General features: G+C 54.6%; 2 protein-coding genes across 18 annotated transcripts in view; both read left to right on the top strand.

The window, feature by feature from the left end:
- The window catches only part of TCF3 (transcription factor 3), an 85,478-nt gene extending 77,782 nt beyond the window's left edge, over positions 1-7,696 (top strand). For all 17 annotated transcript variants that reach the window (XM_054182368.1, XM_054182369.1, XM_054182372.1 and 14 more), the window contains one exon: positions 134-7,696. The gene's annotated coding sequence lies outside the window, so the exon portion shown is untranslated. The remainder of the gene's footprint in view (positions 1-133) is intronic.
- A 4,639-nt stretch (positions 7,697-12,335) lies between these two features.
- LOC128900775 (cytochrome b-c1 complex subunit 10) lies at positions 12,336-15,572 on the top strand. The gene is made up of 3 exons (XM_054182288.1): positions 12,336-12,483; positions 13,771-13,905; positions 15,305-15,572. Exons 1-2 carry the CDS (start codon positions 12,434-12,436, stop codon positions 13,889-13,891), a joined length of 171 nt encoding a protein of 56 aa, XP_054038263.1. The 5' UTR covers positions 12,336-12,433; the 3' UTR covers positions 13,892-13,905; positions 15,305-15,572.
- Positions 15,573-16,428: the final 856 nt, after the last annotated feature.

Here is a 16,428-nt window from a genome sequence, read left to right as displayed (position 1 = left end):
GGGGCTGATGTCTCCTGCGGAGATGAGGGGCTGTGGAAGGGGGGTTGCAGCCTCCCCACGCAAGGAGCAGAGTTTTATTCTCATTTGGGTTTTTCTCACTTCGGGCTTTTGGGTTTTTTTTTTTTATTTGTAGATCTTTTTGTTCCTCTGGATAGAGAGATCTGTAGGAAGAAAACCCTCGGTGTGACCTGCAACCTTCTCGAACCATAAACTTTAGTACTGCTAATACTGACACACGTGGACGGATCCTGGCATGACGTAAGGGGTGGAAAAAAAAAACAAAACACTTTGTCAAAAACAAAACGAAAACAAAAAAATTGCCTTAAGTATAAAGTGCGGAACAGTCAATACATATCACTCAGTTAGGAGGGGGTGGCGTGTTCTCTTGGCTTGTTCACAAGCAGCCAGCAGCAAAATTGTGCCTAAGCTTGATATTTCTTTTTTAAAAAAAAAGAACATTAGTTATGAGATTTTTTATGTAGAACAAATAGCAATGCCTTTTGGTTTTTTTAGCTTCTTTTGCATATGTTTTGTAAGCAACGAAAAGAATTTTTTTTTGTATAAAAAAAAATGTCTTGTACCCCATGCTTTTCTGCTGCTGTTTCTATAGTTAACGTTGCATCTTTAGGATCAACCAGAATATTAAAATTGTATTAAGAGAGACTGGATATAAAGAGAGGAATTCTCAGATTCGGCTCTGAAAGCCACTAAAAGCGAATGTAGCCACAGCGAGGGAATGTTCTTCCTTGCCTGGCTTGTACCTTCCATTATGAAAAAACAAACAAACTCACGTGCTGAATTCACCATCTCTTTGCTTTGGCCACTTCTGATTTGGGAAAAGGAAGTTAAACAGCAAAGCAAGTCGCAGCAGCGTCCCTCAGCAGCGCTCCCGCTCCTCCCGGGAGGTGACCGAGGTCCACCAAGGGTCTCTCCAAGATTTGTTTTATTCCTGGAGGATCCCGGAGGCCGTGGTCCTGCTGCCCCATCGCTGTCGCAGAGCGTCGTGATGGTGGACGGGCTGCTGGGAGAGAGCAGGCCTTGGGGGGTGGAAGAGAACTGAGGGACCGGGGCGCTTTCAAAGGTAAGCAAAGAAGCAACACGGATGCAAGAGGAAAGGCCAGGGCGGAGGAAAGCGCCTCTTGCCCACGCGTCTGAGCAAACACCCGCTGCCAGAGGCGCTTCCAGGGGCAGCACTGAACAAAGACGAACTGAACAAAGCTGGAGGATTGGGAAGAGGCCGAGTCGGACGGAGCAGAGGCAGCAGCGGGACACTGTGTGGGTTGACCTTGCAGCAGTTGGACCCGCAGACGCTGGCAGCAGGCAGCGGAGCCCAAGGTGGCAGGAAAGGGAGCAGCTACCCCTGCGCGCGCTGCAGTGACCAGCAGCAGGATCCCCGTCTTTGCGCAGCTTCTCCCCGCACTGGAGCCACCACCACGGGAAATGCGAAACGCTGCAGGCTTGGGGAGAGGGGTGGTTTCGCACCCCGCCTTCACCCGCTGCCGTATCTCCAAAGCATCCTTGGAGGCAAACTCAGCTCAGCGTGCGCCCGGCTTGCCCGGGGGATGCAGAGTGGCCGCTGTCACCTGCGTGTGGGCTCCTCTCTCTGTGCTGGAAAGGAGGGGAGCAGTAAGCTCCTGTCCTGCACAAGATGCTCCAGGAGCCAAGCTGGGCCAACAATCCCTTCGCTCCGAGGGCTTCCCAGTGTCGCTGCAGACTGCCCCAGTGTGCTCAGCAGGAGGAAGACCCTTGGCAGCCCCACCATGTGGCAGGGTGCCCCGGAGGTGTGAGAGCAAAGGAAGAGGTGCTTGGCAGTGCTGAGCTGTGGCAACCATTCTGGAGTTGGCAACGGAAAAGCGTCCACCAGGAATTTATTCTTGTTTCTTCCCTCTCCTCCCCCTTCTGAAACTTTTGGTGCCCGGTTCTTCCCAGCTCTGCAGGCAGACGGGGTCAGCTCCCCGGGGGGATGTTAAATCCCGTCTCGGCGGTGTCTGTGATGCTCTCGGACGGGGGCCGGCTGCTGCCCACATCTGCCTGGCAGAGCCCAATCAGGCAGGGTAGTTCACGGGGCACGGGTGCTGGCCTGGCGGGGGGACATGGGGACAGCGAGTCCAGCAGGACCCCCAGCAGCAGGGTCTGTCTCTCCCTTCTGCTTCTCTGGCCTGTGCTCCTGGGGAGGCTGTATCGCTTTGGCATAGGGAAAGGGAAGGACTGGCGAACAGGATTAGGTCCTGTGGCACTTCCTAGGCTTTGGCGTAACCTCCTGGTGCTCCTCTGTGCTCGTAGCTGTGTTTTCTGCTCCAGCAGAGCTTGCTGGAAATGCTCGGGATATTCCTCATCTCCCACCTACATCCGGATACCGCGAGCTCAGCCCCTGTAGCATCTCGGAGAGGAGCCGCTTACAAGTGCCGGAGCAGCACGGGACCATCTCTCCCTGCTGCCCCTGGCACCGGCAGTGCCCGGGACTCTGCAAGGTCCAACCAGAGCTCTGAGGTTTTCAGGTGCTCCGGGCTTTCCCTGCCCACAGCCTGCTGCTCCCACCATCGCTGCTGTGTGGTGAGACCCGAGATTCCAGCAGCCTCCAGCTCTGTCCCCAGGAAGGCCGGGAAAGGCCAGTGGCTGTGGTCCCTGCAGCCCGGGAACACACGTTCTTCTTGCCTGTGTCAACAGACATGTTTCAGCCTAATTACCTTGTCAGGTTACAACGCTCTTCCCTCCCTCGGGTTCTTCTGCCTGCTTAAGCGACGGGCAGCGTGAGACGGATGAGGTTTTCCTCCGTGTGTGACAGCCTTGTCCCCATGGAGCAGTTCCCTTGCAGCAAAAGCCGTGTCTTCCTGAAGTGTCCTGCCGCGTCGGGTTGTGCTTCAGGTGCTGGAGCAAGTTCAGTTTGGGTCTGGTAAAGCACGCAGGGAGGGGGCAGTGCCCCTCCATAGCCTGCCAGCCGGGTCCGGAGGCTCAGACAACCCCGATTCGTGCTCTGGGGTAGGAACCGGGGACTCATCAGCTGCTTTCTGCAGCCTGTAAGCGGCTACGTCATCCCGCGAGCGTTTCTGCCCAGTCGGCCGGAGGGCGCTGGGGTCGGCAGGGCGCTCGCTGCGCGGGGTTTTCTGTTTGCCCAGTGCCACTGTCCCGGGGCCAGGGAGGGACGGAGCAACATCCCAGCCCTGGCAAGCTTGAAACCATACAAAAAAAAAAATGAAGAAGTGCTTCCCCGACACTTGGATTTTGCAACAAGAATTTGAGGTAGCAGTCACGTACAACTGGATTTAAAGAAAAAAGAGATTGTAGTCAGGAAAAATCCAGAAACTCCTCAAAATTGGAAATGTGCGAAGATTTATGATTTGTTCAAAATTTTGCTGAACTCCTTCACCCCCGCCAAGTCCTTGCTGACGCCTGAAGGCCAAGGGGGGACTCCTGATGAGACAGAGCCTCTCCCATCATCCCCAAACCACCAGGCACTGCAACAGAGATGGGGCTTTTCATCTGCATGTGGGTAGTTTAGATGCTCTTTTCTTGCCTGCAAAACCAGCTTCCTTCCTTGGCGAGGCTTGGACGAAGGTCCTTGAGCATAAACCCCTGGTGCCAGGGTTTGGGGGAGATCTTGGTTCCTCCAGCAGCAAAGCGCGGTGTCAGGGGCTGGTAGTGCTGTGCCCAGGAGCTGCCTCCATGGCGCAGGGTGCTTTGTGTGCCGGCGCGTTTGCTGCCAGCGCCAGCCCCGCGCAGCCGCGGTGACATCTCTGCTCCCCGGGTGCACAGGGAGAAATCGCAGAGGAAATCGCAGGGAGGAATCGCAGCAAGGAGGAATTACTTTGGCACGCCAGTGTGTTTGGCTCAGGGTGAACATGGTGCCCGTCACCTGCCAGGGAAAGTGGCTTTTCTGAAAATGAGCATTGTCAGGTGCTGTCCCCAAAATATCAGCCTGTTGCAATGAAACTCCTGCCTTTAGGTGTCGTGGTCGAAGAGGGCCAGGGTCTGCGCCCTCCCCAGCCCACAGCTCTGCTGGCGTTCAACCGCGCAGTCCTACAGTCTACTTATCTCCTCAAACTTGCTTCTCTGCCTGTCTGCGCGTCCCTCGCGCCGGTGGTCCTGCGCAGAGAGGTGTCACGGAGGGGTGACATGCTACAGTTCTCCGCGTCCTTTCTCGGCCTTGCATGCTTGGGTTCTCCCCCCTCAGCGCTGGGGGTCGCAGAGCTCCCACAAAGCTTCCTCCGTCAGACCGGGAGTCAGGGGAGACGCCGCCTTCCCCTGTGTGCATTTTTTAGTTTCTCTTTCCTCAGGCCGCAGCAGCTGAGCTGTGTCGCGGTCCGAGAGCGGAACCATGGTCCCAGGCGCGCAGCTGCCATGGGACACTTCTTGTGTGGCAGGGCCAGCGCTGGAGTGCAGCCCTCGGGTCCTGAGCCCAAGGGATCTCCTCTTTCTCCCCCCGCGAGCAGCCCCCTGCCTCCCCGCGCATCCCGCCGGAGAGCTCTGTGTGCCGCCAGGTGCTGGGGAGTGTCTGGAATCCAGTTTATTGACAGTAAAAATTGCAGATTTTTATTCTTTCTCCCTCTTCACCTGCTTTTGCCCCAGAGCAAAACAGCTGCAGCTTCTCAGAGACTGCACCTTGACGGTCTCCTGACGGCGCTCGGCGTCGAGGGCTCACAGCCCCACAGCTGCTGCCAGCGCACTCTGGGGAGCAAAATTCCAGTTAACCCCTGGTTTGGCAGTCGCTCACTTGCCTGTGACCCACCAGTCAGACCTGCTCGCGGCCTGGCTTGAGTTCAGCTCCAGCTCTTTGCCAACATCTCCTCGGGCTCTCCGCCCTCCTGCTGTCACAGCTTGGCGCTGGTATCCTACGGACGTGTGTTAGCGGGAGGGACAGAACCCGGGACATCTGGATCCCAGTCTGTGCCCCTCCTGTCTGCACCGAGCTCCAGCCCGGGAGCAAGGGGCGCCACAGTGCCCGGGCAGATGGTTTGCAGGAATCGGGGAGACTCAAGTGAGATGCGCACCCCGAGGTCCCACATCTGGCTGTCGGGAACAGATCCGTGCCAGCCCCACACGGTGGGGTCAACTTGCTGCCCCCTCCCTGTGTGCCATCACTCCAGGGCCAGGGGTCTGCCCTGCTCTGCAGTCGGGGTTTTTGCCCTCTCCAGCGGAGAAATGCAGAAGTGTGGTGTGAAACCTCCCCAGCTGTCACTTGAGCAAACAGCTTTTTCCTCTTGCCCGTGCATCAGTGATGAGCCGTTTTCCTGGAGGTTTTGCACTCGCTGCCCTATGGCAATTGAAGAGGAAGGACAGAATCAGGCTGGGGTTTCCCCAGGAGTCTGCAATTTCAGGTTCAGCGCAGAAGGCACTTCAAAGGTCCTTTGCACCTCATGCATGTCCCCACTGAAGCCAGCAGAGCCTTTGGGCCCTGGGCCCTTGCTGGGCGATTCAGCGCATCCTCCCCCTCGGCAGGCGGGGGGGGCCTTGACAAACAGGAGGCCTTTGAAACCCCCAGTCCCCTGCGTCCCCGCGCTTTGCTCGTCATGGGGAGGCTGCCAGCTTCGGTGCCAGTGGAGCCCGTGGTCCTCTTGCGGGCCCTGCCGTGTGCTGTGCTGGTGGCTCTGGGCCAGCTCCAGTTTCAGCAAGCCCCTGGCCTGGGGTTTTAGAAAATAGCTGCGAATGGGGAGGTGAAGGAAAGCTGGTGCTGGAGTTGGGCCAGGACGAGCCATCAGCCCCCAAAGTGCAGTGCTGGCTGACCTGGAGCAAGCCGTGGCCACTGGATTCCCCCATTCCTGCTCGACACCAGCAATAGCAAGACCTGTTTTCCGTACCGCAAGCTTGCACAAGGTCTTTGCCCTGTTAAATCCTATGCAACCCCCCTTTTCCTCTCCCCCAGGGCTCTCCAGATCCCAGCCCATCCCGTTCTCTCTGCTCTTGTCCATGCCTGCCGAGTTCCTGCTCCCTGCTGCTCTCAGGGTCCAGCTTCATTTCTAGCAGCTCCAAAAGCATTTCAAGACCTGTGCCCTGGAGCTGGGCGGGGAATAGACAAGGGGTGGGATCACAGGAACATCCCTTCCAATTCCTGCTGCAGGAGCTGAGCACCGAATCGGAGGGGGCAAGACCAGGTCCTAGGGCTCCTCCACGCACCCTTCACCCTCCTGTGCCTTCTGCTCGGTGCTCGGCAGCCCGCTGCCGGTACCCTTCATCTCACACCATCTCCCCCAGCACCCCTGAATGGAGCAGCCGTGTCCCCCCTCGTTGCTGCCCGGCTCTATGTTCTGCTCCGTTAATGCCTGACCCTCAGGCTTGGCTTGGTCCTTCAACCGCCTCAAGCCTGAAGGTGCGTCTTCCTTCCTCCCGCGCTTCCCAGTCTCTCCAGCCAGCACCTCCGAGCCGTTTCCCTTTGTGCGCAGCCACCGTGGGTTTCTTCGCAGCGGGGCAGAGCCGTGCCACCAGCTGCTGGGGCGGAGGTGGGAGCATTTGGGAGGCGGATGCCACAGGTTGGTCTCGTGGCACGGCTGCGCCTCCCTGCCCCACTGCCCTTGGGGCAGGCATGGACGGACCCAGTGCTCTGCGCAGAGGTTTGACCTTCAGGGCAATTCCCCCGTTCTGCAGAGCCGGCAGCTGCAGTGCCTTTGCCTGCGGGACTCCCGCGGGAGCCGAGCGTGGAGGTGGTCTCTGGTGGGGAGGGCGGTGCAGGCCGCAGGCATCCGTTCTGCCGAAACTTCTGTGTCCGTCTTGCGTCCCCCCTCAGGGGGCAAGGGGCAGCCCTGCCATGGGTCTCCACGCCGGTATTTCTGTCCCTCTGCTTTTGTACGCTTCTTGCTCCTCAGGCCTTGTGACACCCACCCTGGTCCAGCCAAGCGCCTGCTGCGTTGGAAGGAGAGGGAATAAAACTCGCGCCCTGTTACATCTTGGCACGGTGCAGCTGCGGGCACCAGTACGGGAGAGCAAAGGGGTTTGTGCTTCAAAATGGGGTGTGGCGGGTACCGAGGCCTTTTGCTGAAGAGCATCCCTGTGCCCTGCATCCCTGGGCTGTGCCCTGGGGAGCCACGGAGCTCCCCGCGGCAGCGAGCTAGGGACGCTGCGGTTCCCCCTTCCCCGGTGCCACGTCTTCCCAAATCACTTGAAACCCACCAGCTTTTGAGCAAACCTTGTTCCGTGGGGCCTCTCGGGGAGGGAAGGAGCCGTGGGAAGTCGCGCAGCCTCCTGCCAGCGGTGGTCAATTTGCCGGGAGAGGGGAGAGGAGAAAGAGGCACCCAGGGAAGCGGAGCAGGGATGACCCCAACCACACGCTTGGACCTCGCGGTCTGCAGGAAATGGCCCATTTTCTACGGGGGGCTCCAGCTCGTTGGGGAAACGAAGCGTTACTGGGTTGCTCTTTCTATATATTTTTGTAGGACGGTGGGGGGGAGGGGGTGTGGGGGGGGTGTGGGAGAGCAGATGGGAGATGCCTGCGGAAGTTGTTTATTTTTAACCCCGTAGAAAGTTTTGGGTTGTTTTTGGTTTTCGTTTTTGGCCTTTAAAAAAATGGTCCTTGCTTTTGATGTTTATGCTGCCTACCTGTAAATCCAGATGTACTTAAGTGGCTGAAATCCTTGTTCTTAAATCAGATACACATTATAGTTTTGAACTATATATATAGTAAATATATATATATATATGCCTAACCCAGCAAAAAAAAAAAAAAAAATAAAGTATTTGGGGGTGGGAAATGCGTTGTTCTTTGAAATGAATCACAATTGGGGGATAAAATTGTGTTTCTGAGTGCCTCAAGATATGAATTGTTTTCATTTTTTTAAATAATTTTATACAAGTGTCAAAACAGCTGGCTGGATTATTTGGAATTTTTAAATAATCCTAACTTTTTTAAAGTAGATTTTGAGAACTGTCCTGTATATAACAGTAATGTAGCAATAAATGTGACATTTTATAACAATATTACTTTTTTTTCCCCATATCTGTCTTTCAGATATTGTATACCTATGAATGAAAAGTTGTAATAAAGGTTTTACCTTGTACTAAAAAAAAAAAAAAAAAAGACAAGACAAGACAAGGCAGGTTTTCGGACACTGCCCACTCGCTCCGTTCCTGTGCGCTGGGCACAGGTCCTGCCCACCCGCATCAGCAGCGTGACGCAGCCTCCAGGGACGGTTTCCAGCGCTGCCCGTCACCGTGGGATCCGGGCACCTTCCCCAGCAGCCGTCGGAAGCGCTGTGGCAGACACGGAGGTGCTGGGCTGTCCCTGTGGCAGTCCTCCTCTGGCTCGGCTGTGGTCGATGGGGTCCTCCGCCACCGCTCGGGTGCTTTCTCTCACGGGGCAGCGTGCGTTTTAGCCCGGGTTACACCTGGCTGGGGTGTCGTCTTCATTTTTATTGCTGGAAAGGTTTGTGTTGGGAACACAGCCCCTGCCTGGCTGGGAGGAGGAGATGTCTGTCGGGGGGTGTTCAGCCTGGAGAAGAGGAGGCTGAGGGGAGACCTTCTCGCTCTCTGCAGCTCCCTGAAAGGAGGGGGCAGCCGGGGGGGGTCGGTCTCTTCTCCCAAGGAACAGGCGATGGGACAAGAGGAAACAGCTTCCAGTTGCCCCAGGGGAGGTTTAGGATGGATATTAGGAAAAATTTCTTCCCCAAAAGGGTTGTGAAGCACTGGACCAGGCTGCCCAGGGCAGTGGTGGAGTCGCCATCCCTGGAGGGATTGAAAAGCCGGGCAGACGTGGTGCTGAGGGACACGGGTCAGTGGTGGGTTTGGCGGTGTTGGGTTGATGGTTGGACTCGATGATCTGAAAGGTCCCTTCCAACCCAGACAATTTGATGGTTCCATGTCACAGCACGGCTGTCGCTTCCTTGCCTCTGCCCAGCCCTGGGGAGCACCCAGCGAGGGTGGTACCAGCCCAGGGCAAGTTGGAAATCAGGTCAAATGCACCCAGTCCGTACCAGGAGCCCAGCGTAGACCAGTAATGAGGGAGACAATGTGGCAGAGCGTTTAAGAGGGTTAAACCCTGCGAAAATGGGCTGGATCCGGTACCGAGAGGCAGCCCAGGCTCATAGGTTCTCACCCTCCCAGCCTCATCCGTAGGGTGAGGCTATGCCCTGGCCACGCTGAAGCACGTGGGATCTCTCCGTCACCCTCTGCCAAGGGCCCAGCCCCGGCCACAGTATCTTCAAACCCTGCGCTGCCCAGCCGGGCTCTCCCTGTCCTCATCCTCCAGGCTTCACCGAGCAGGTCCCCGGGCTTTTGCCCCTCTGATCAGCAGGTATTTCCCCAAATCGTCATAGCTTCAACCCTTGTGGTTTCAGTGGTTGGGTTAGCCCTCCGCCGCCACTTCGCTTGGCACATTAGTGACGACATTTTGGGGGAAACAGAGTTGCAGCAGCTGCATCCAGGAGCACTGAGCCCTCGTGGACCCTCTCCGAGACCCTGGGTGCAGAGAGCAGATGCTGCCAGAAAGCAGCCCTCCTTTTGCCTGTGATTCTGCTGTGCCGCTCCAGCTCGGGGCTTGTCCGCATAGAGTCACGCAGGAAAAACAGTCTGAATTAACTGAGCAGTGGCTCTTGCAGTAGTTAGTTAAATCTCACTGAGCCCTGGCTGCCCCTCTCTCATCTCGAGCAAGCTCTGAGGTAGCGCACTGCCCTTCCCAAGCTGCACCGAGTGCATCGAATGAGTCCTTTCAATTCTGCGTCTCCTTGTCCAGGCTGATGTACCTTGCCTCATCCCCTTTGCCTTCGCTCCCTCCTCACAGGGGTTGTTTCCGGCGTGTTCTCACATGGAAGAGCCAGTTCAGCCTCGGGGGTTGTGCTGTTGTGTGGCCAGAGCCTGTGCTGGACCTGTTTACTCTTGTCCCTTCAGCTGGCTAATGGCCAGGGCAGGCCCAGAGAAGCCAAACTGTTTAAAGACACCAAACACTTGGGTTACCGTGAAATCTGAAACGTGAGCTGCCAGGCCAGGGGAGAGGGGCATCCTTGGGGTGAGGAGGGGAGCCATCCACGCCTATCGGGACAAGGGTGAAGGATCAAGAAACCAAGGTTATACGTGATCCAGACAAGAAACACATGCTTGGGAGCAAGGTTGCAGCTCGGAAGAGGGATGCTCAGAGATGCACAAGGCTGAAGGTAAAGCAGACAAGCCCCAGAGGCCGGAACAGCCTTGGGCTGGGAGATCAGGTGAGGGCAGGAACAAGGAGCGACAGACGGGGGCTGCTGCTGAGTGGCTGAGAGCAAATAGTTTGCCCAAGATCCAAGCAGTGGCCACCAGCTGACGCGGAGCTGGAGGTTCCTCGGTGAAAGCTCAAAAGCATTTTCACCCTGGAGATGAGTCAAGAGGTGGGATGAGACTATCAGATCCTGTGGGCTAATGTCACGTGCTGCTGGCACGGTCAGATATGGCCGTGAACTGTCCTTAGAGCAAGGACAAGCTATCGCAGAGCCGTCTGCTCTCTCGGAGCAGAAAACTCCCCCTCACTGCTTTAAATGGGGAGTGATTTTTGTTGCTGCAAGGCATCAACAGAGACATCCCCACTTGCTCTGGTGGCCTGAGAGACGCGGATTGTTCTAATGGTTGAACACCGCGTTTTGCTTTACTGTGGTGTCCCTAAGGCAGCTCTGGACAACCGGGCTCACTGCACTTTCTTTTCTGCTTCAGAATCATTTGTGCCACAGAGGTCACCAAGAGGAGAAAGCCACCCTCACCTTCAGGAGCCAGGCTTTGGAGGCATAGCTGTCCCTGTTGCGGTGTGAACGTTCTCCCAACAGTTAAAAGGAGTTTCCGCGGGGAAGGAGCAAGCGTGGTATCACACAGCGCTGGAACTGCAGATGACAGCAAACCATATTGGAAGGACGAGTTGCTAATATTGCCGCTGTTTTGTTTTAACCAGGTAATTGGTGGTATTACTGCATCTTTGCCGGTCTGCCTTGACCGGGGTAAAGCAGTAGGATACACCTCCCCGCCGCAACCTGGCTTCAAAACCCCAAGGCTTTTCTGAAGACAAACATTGAGCTGTTTTTCATTGCCTTTTGAGTATTGAGTTATTTTGCCTTTGTTATTAATATCTTTTTTTTGACATCTAGGAAACTTTAAATGCAAAATGAAAGCTGAGACGTGTGCGCATGACTCCATGGAGCTAAACAGACATTAAAAAAGCAAAACCCGTGCGGAGCCTGTTCACCAGGCTTGCTTCCCCCCCCAGTACCCTTGGTAACGCGGTGGCTGTGGCAAAGGCACCGGTTTCCTGCAGGAATGCATGCCGCGAAGCTCCCGTCCGACTTCCTTGGGCACCAGCTGGTGCGTGGGCAGCGGGGAGACAGCTCGCAGAAATGAACCCAAAAGTCTGCACGGCTCAGTAACCCGCGTCACCCTGCTGGCGCCCAGGCAGAGAAACACTCGAAGCATCAGTAGGAAACGCGACGTTGAGTCAGTCAAGCAAAGGGCTGATAAAATAGTTGTTCTGTGCCCTGGTGAGAAAAAAACAGGAGCTGGATTTTTGCAACAGGCTCCGCTCTGCCAGCACAGGGTGTGAGGGAAGTCGGTGGCTGCCGGCATCGCTGCCGGACACGGTTACTGCGGGTTTGCGCTGGGAGCACGGGGAGCGTTTGCAGCCCTGCGGCTTTGGCAGGCCAGGCGCGGGTCTCGGGCAGACGAGCGCTTCGGGCTCCAGCGTCCCCCAGGACTCCTGCAGGCTCGGAGCGGAGCCAGGGGAACCTTACAACAGAATTGACGGTTGGATTTAGAATCCTCTGCTGAAAAAATCTGGCTTGAAATTCCCTCACCTGTTGGGAGGCTGAGCGGCAGCGACAACGGGGGGCTTGCAGAGGGCAAACTGGGGAAACTGCTCTGGAAAGGGGCCGCTTTCCTACAGTACGGAGGATGAGAAGCAGTCCCAGCTCAGTGCGAGGACAGTCCCACCCCCTCAGGGCTCATGGCCCCTCTCCAGTGTGGGGACAGTCCATCCCCAGTGCTTGTGTCCCCTCTCCACGGAGGGGACAGTCCGTCCCCTCAGTTCTTGTGTCCCCTCTCCAACGTGAAGACAGGACCGTCCCCTCAGGGCTCGTGTCCCTTCTCTAGTGTGAAGACAGGACCATCCCCTCAGGGCTCGTGTCCCCTCTCCAATGAGGGGACAGTCCATCCCCTCGGTTCTTGTGTCCCCTCTCCAGTGTGAAGACAGGACTGTCCCCTCAGGGCTCGTGTCCCCTCTCCAGCTTGGGGACACTCCATCCCCTCAGGGCTCACGTCCATCCGCTGCGCGTCCACCTCGCCGCCGTGGCGCCATGATGGCCGACGACCTTGGGGGGGGGGGGGGGGGGGGGGGGGGGGGCGCTGTTGCCACGACAACGCCGCTCGACTCAGGCAGCGCGGCGGCCAGCCCCTCCCTTTCAAACGCGCATGCGCGGTGCCGCCCTTGGGGGTCCTTCTTCGCCCCGCGGCGCGTCCGCGCCTGCGCCGTCGGGGTGACTTTGAAGGCGACGGTGGCGGCGGGATGTTGAGCAAGTTGGTGGGGCCGCGCTACGTCCAGCTCCTTCAGAACTGGTGAGACCCGGCCCGAGGGTGCTCAGTTCCCCCCGGGGCTCCTTCACAGTGGGTCTTGGGTGCGCGGTGGGGGCCGAGGCCCGTCCCGGGGTCCACGGGAGCGGCGGCCGCCGCTCCCGTGGACCCCGGGACGGGCCTCGGCCCCCACCGCGCACCTGAGCAGCATGAAAGTGTTTCCCGAGCCCTTTCCATTCCCCTCCGCTTCACTCTGCAACTCTGTGCTCCGTCTGAGGCCAGCTGACCCCGGCCCCGCGGGTTTGAAGAGCTGAGATGAGGGGGGCAGGGGGGTGTCTGTCCGTCTGGCGGGGGTTTGGCCGAGGTGGATTTGGCCTCCGGGTTGCTCCGGCTGTCACCATAAGTGCTTTAGAGCCGTAAATGTTTGTCGCGGTGTCAGCGGGTGCCGCTCTGCGGGGTTGCGTGGGGGAGAATGAAGCAGCCTGCGGGCCAGAGGAAAGGGGACGTGAGTTATAGCAGTAGAATCACAGAATCCCAGACTGGCAGGGGTTGGAAGGGACCTCTGGAGATCATCTCCTCCAGAGCAGGGTCACCCACAGCAGGTGGCACAGGAATGCGTCCAGGCGGGTCTGGAACGTCTCCACAGACAGAGACTCCCCCACCTCTCTGGGCAGCCTGTGCCAGGGCTCTGCCACCCTCACAGCAAAGAAGTTGCTCCTCACGTTTAGGTGGAACTTCCCATGGTCAAGTTTGTGCCCGTTACCCCTTGTCCTGTCCCCGGGCACCACTGAGAAGAGCCTGGCCCCATCCTCCTGACACCCCCCCTTTCAGTATTTATAAGCATTGATAAGATCCCTCCGCAGTTGTCTTTTTTTCCAGCCTGAAGAGACCCAAATCCCTCAGCCTTTCTTCATCAGAGAGGTGTTCCAGTCCCCTCAGCATCTTGGCAGCCCTTTGCTGTCCCCTCTCCAGCAGTTCCCTGTCCTTCTTGAACTGGGGAGCCCAGAACTGCACACAGTACTCCAGCTGTGGCCTCACCAAGGCAGAGCAGAGAAGGAGGATGCCCCTCTGCTTAATTTAAATAATTAAGCCTGTCTTTTCATAACTTGGTAATGCCATTTTTAAGTAAACACATATCGACCCTCTCCTGTAAAATATCTCGTGGGGGACTAATAATTTTCAGCGTACGTGAGATTCTTTCAAGGTTTTCTGCCAAGCCTTTTTCTTGATTTAAATTACTTTTCCAGGCACCTTAGCGATGAGTATTTGCCAGACCTTTCACAATGGAGAATTAATTTTGTTTACCTGCATGTGTGTGTGTCTCTTCTTCAGGACTCCCACCCTCGTTACGTGGGGTGGTGTAGCTGGTACTGGTTTAATATGGGTCACAGACTGGAAGCTGGTCCTTCAGTATGTTCCCTACATTGGTGGCAAGTATAAAACTGAAGACTAAGCTTCCCTCTAATGGTAAGTTTTGTTTGTGCATTTCTTAGCTGAAGTAGTAGCGTTGCATTGATGTTTGTCCAGGGCACAATCATATTATTGGTCGAAAACAGAACTGCTTATTTTGATTTTGGGGGCTTTTTTTTTTTTTTTTTTTATACGGGGCTTCATAGAGAGCCATATGGATGAAATATTAATAAGAGTATGGATTTTTCACGTGTTTATTTTTGCAAGGATTTATCACAATGTGATGTGGTTCTTGAGGAGTCAGATCAGGTGTTTTGTGGTAATACGGACCTTTTGACAGATCTGTTTATTTCTAATCCTAGGTAGAATGTCTTCAAGCTCATGACTAGTTTTGTTGCTAGGCAAATTCAGGCTCCTTTCTGGTCCTTGTAACTGTTATTAAAAGTAAGTTGAAGGTTTAGAGCTGGTTACTGTTTACCACAAATTCATTGGAAAATTGGCTTTCTCAGGTTTGTTTTTTTTCTTTCTTTAATTGCATATGAAATATGCTAGTCTGAATCTTCTAGAAGACTGACCATCCGCGAAGCTAGAGCAGCAATGAGACGATACCTTCTATTAGGCCTCTAAATGCATATTTGTGTAGTAGGCAGGCTTAGAACCTTTTTATTCTTTGCCGCAGATAGAAGTTAGGAAGATTTTTGCCTTGCATTAAAGGATGCTGACTGGAAGAGGTCCCCGGGAAACTGTATACATCCCAATATTTGTTTCCTTCTATTCAGAATAACAGTTACATTTAAGTGTTGCTAAATGAAAGCCTTGAAGCTACACAGTATTTTATATGGAAATTGGTGAGTCTGGAAGTCACAGGGCAAATCCTTAGTACTTTTGTAAGCCGATTCCCAGAGATACTTGTTGCAGTTTAAACAATTTACTGTGCCTTCCCTGGTTTCAAAATAGGTATTGCACAGGTCCTTGGTGTAACCAAAGGGTGAAAGAAACTTTTCATGAAAGTCAGCTGCACTTGTAGCATCTCAAGTGACCGTAGATGTTTACGGACAAGTCAGTGGAAAAGCTCTCAAGTCATGTAGAGACAATTGAATTATCTAGTAAGGGCTTGGTTTTGCTTAAAAATTTTCTTAGCCAGTGGTAGGAACGTGGATACGTTCCCGCAGCACGTGTTCTCTGTTTTGAAGCAAGAGCTTTGATGTGTCATTGTGCATAAATCATCCAGAAGGACCATATTCCTCTACAGGAACAGAGAAAGAGGATGTTTCTGGGGTGGCCTGTGGTTCCTTCCAAAGAGACTACAGGCCTGCGTTCTGCCGTGCCTGTATTGGCTTCTGTAACAGAAACTTCTCACCTGGGTACTGGAGGCTTTTGCCATCTGTCTGTAGTGTTGGCTGCTGTAGCACTTTGCAGGAAGCACTGCTTAATGACTGCTTTGTGTTTATTGTAGGAAATTTATTGCTGGATAGAGTGTTTTGGAGACATCCGTCCGCTGAGACCCTGCTTTGAGGTGACCTTGAAATGCCCAGTACAGATTCTGCAACAGGTCCTGGTGTCCCTCTCTCTCCCACAAACAGTTGCGACCGCTTGGTTGTGAACAAATTTAACTTCACTGACCAGCCTGCCTAGTCCTCTTCTCTGATCACTTTCACAGCAGATCTTGTCCTAATGGGAGTAATTTATAAACCTGATGTACAAAATAAACCAAGTGAATGATATCTTTGGTTTTTTGCCTTACCTTCTCAGTCCACGTTCTTTAGACTAGACTCCTGGTTTGATTTACGTCTCCAGCCCGTTTGAATGCGTGTCCTAAGGAAGGCCTGCCGCGGGTTTGCTGCTCCCTGTGCAGGTTCCTCGGCCATCAGCCAGTGGCTGCTGGGATGCTGGGTTTGATGAGCCTTTTGTTTGTCCCCGGGTAGTTGTTGCTCATCGCTTTTAATACTGCTGTAGTTCTTGAATTATTCTTAGTGATGTGTTGCTTTTGAGCTACGCGTTTCTAGATTGGTAGCAACTGTGGGCTCTTAGCATGCAGTTAACTTTTCATAGACAATATTGCAGAGTTTCATGGTAACACTAATTCCTGGCATTTAGTTTAAAGCAAGGTTTTGTTTCTTTTTAATATCGATTTTTGGACCCCTTAAACTGTCTGATGGGGCACACACCATTTTAAAGGAGCGTGCGCAGTCTGAAAACAGGCTAGCTTCTCTGGCTTAATCTGGGGGCTCAAGGAAGGCAGTCTGCAAACCCCAGGACGCTTTTCGTGTACCAGGGTGAAAACCAGTGCTTTTGAGAGCTGCTCGGTTATTTTCGTTATGTGGGTTTTGAATAGGAAAAGAAGATGTATCTGTACTCCCTAGGTACAGTTATATTTGTCAGCATAAATTGGTGATGAAACAACCCACTACCGGGGCCCTTTAGATGAAGTTTTTAGCCGTTAGAAAAAGGAAGTATGAGGATTATACTTGATCTGGTCTCTGCCGCTGAGCCACAGCAGACGACTTGGACTCTGCAAAAACCAGAATTTGCAAACAAGCTTATCTCTGTGTGAGAACGGGATCGCTGTTTTCTCTCTGT

The sequence above is a fragment of the Rissa tridactyla genome, chromosome 22 (assembly GCF_028500815.1).
Source record: "Rissa tridactyla isolate bRisTri1 chromosome 22, bRisTri1.patW.cur.20221130, whole genome shotgun sequence".
Classification (NCBI taxonomy): domain Eukaryota; kingdom Metazoa; phylum Chordata; class Aves; order Charadriiformes; family Laridae; genus Rissa; species Rissa tridactyla.
Note: the sequence above shows the minus strand (reverse complement) of the source record. Positions and strands in the feature narration are given on the sequence as shown.

Excerpts from the sequence above, each read along its gene's own strand:
- LOC128900775 (XM_054182288.1), top strand. The coding sequence starts at position 12,434 with ATGTTGAGCAAGTTGGTGGGGCCGCGCTACGTCCAGCTCCTTCAGAAC. Across the intron at positions 12,484-13,770 it reads GTCCAGCTCCTTCAGAACTG|GACTCCCACCCTCGTTACGT; the intron begins GTGAGACCCGGC and ends TCTCTTCTTCAG.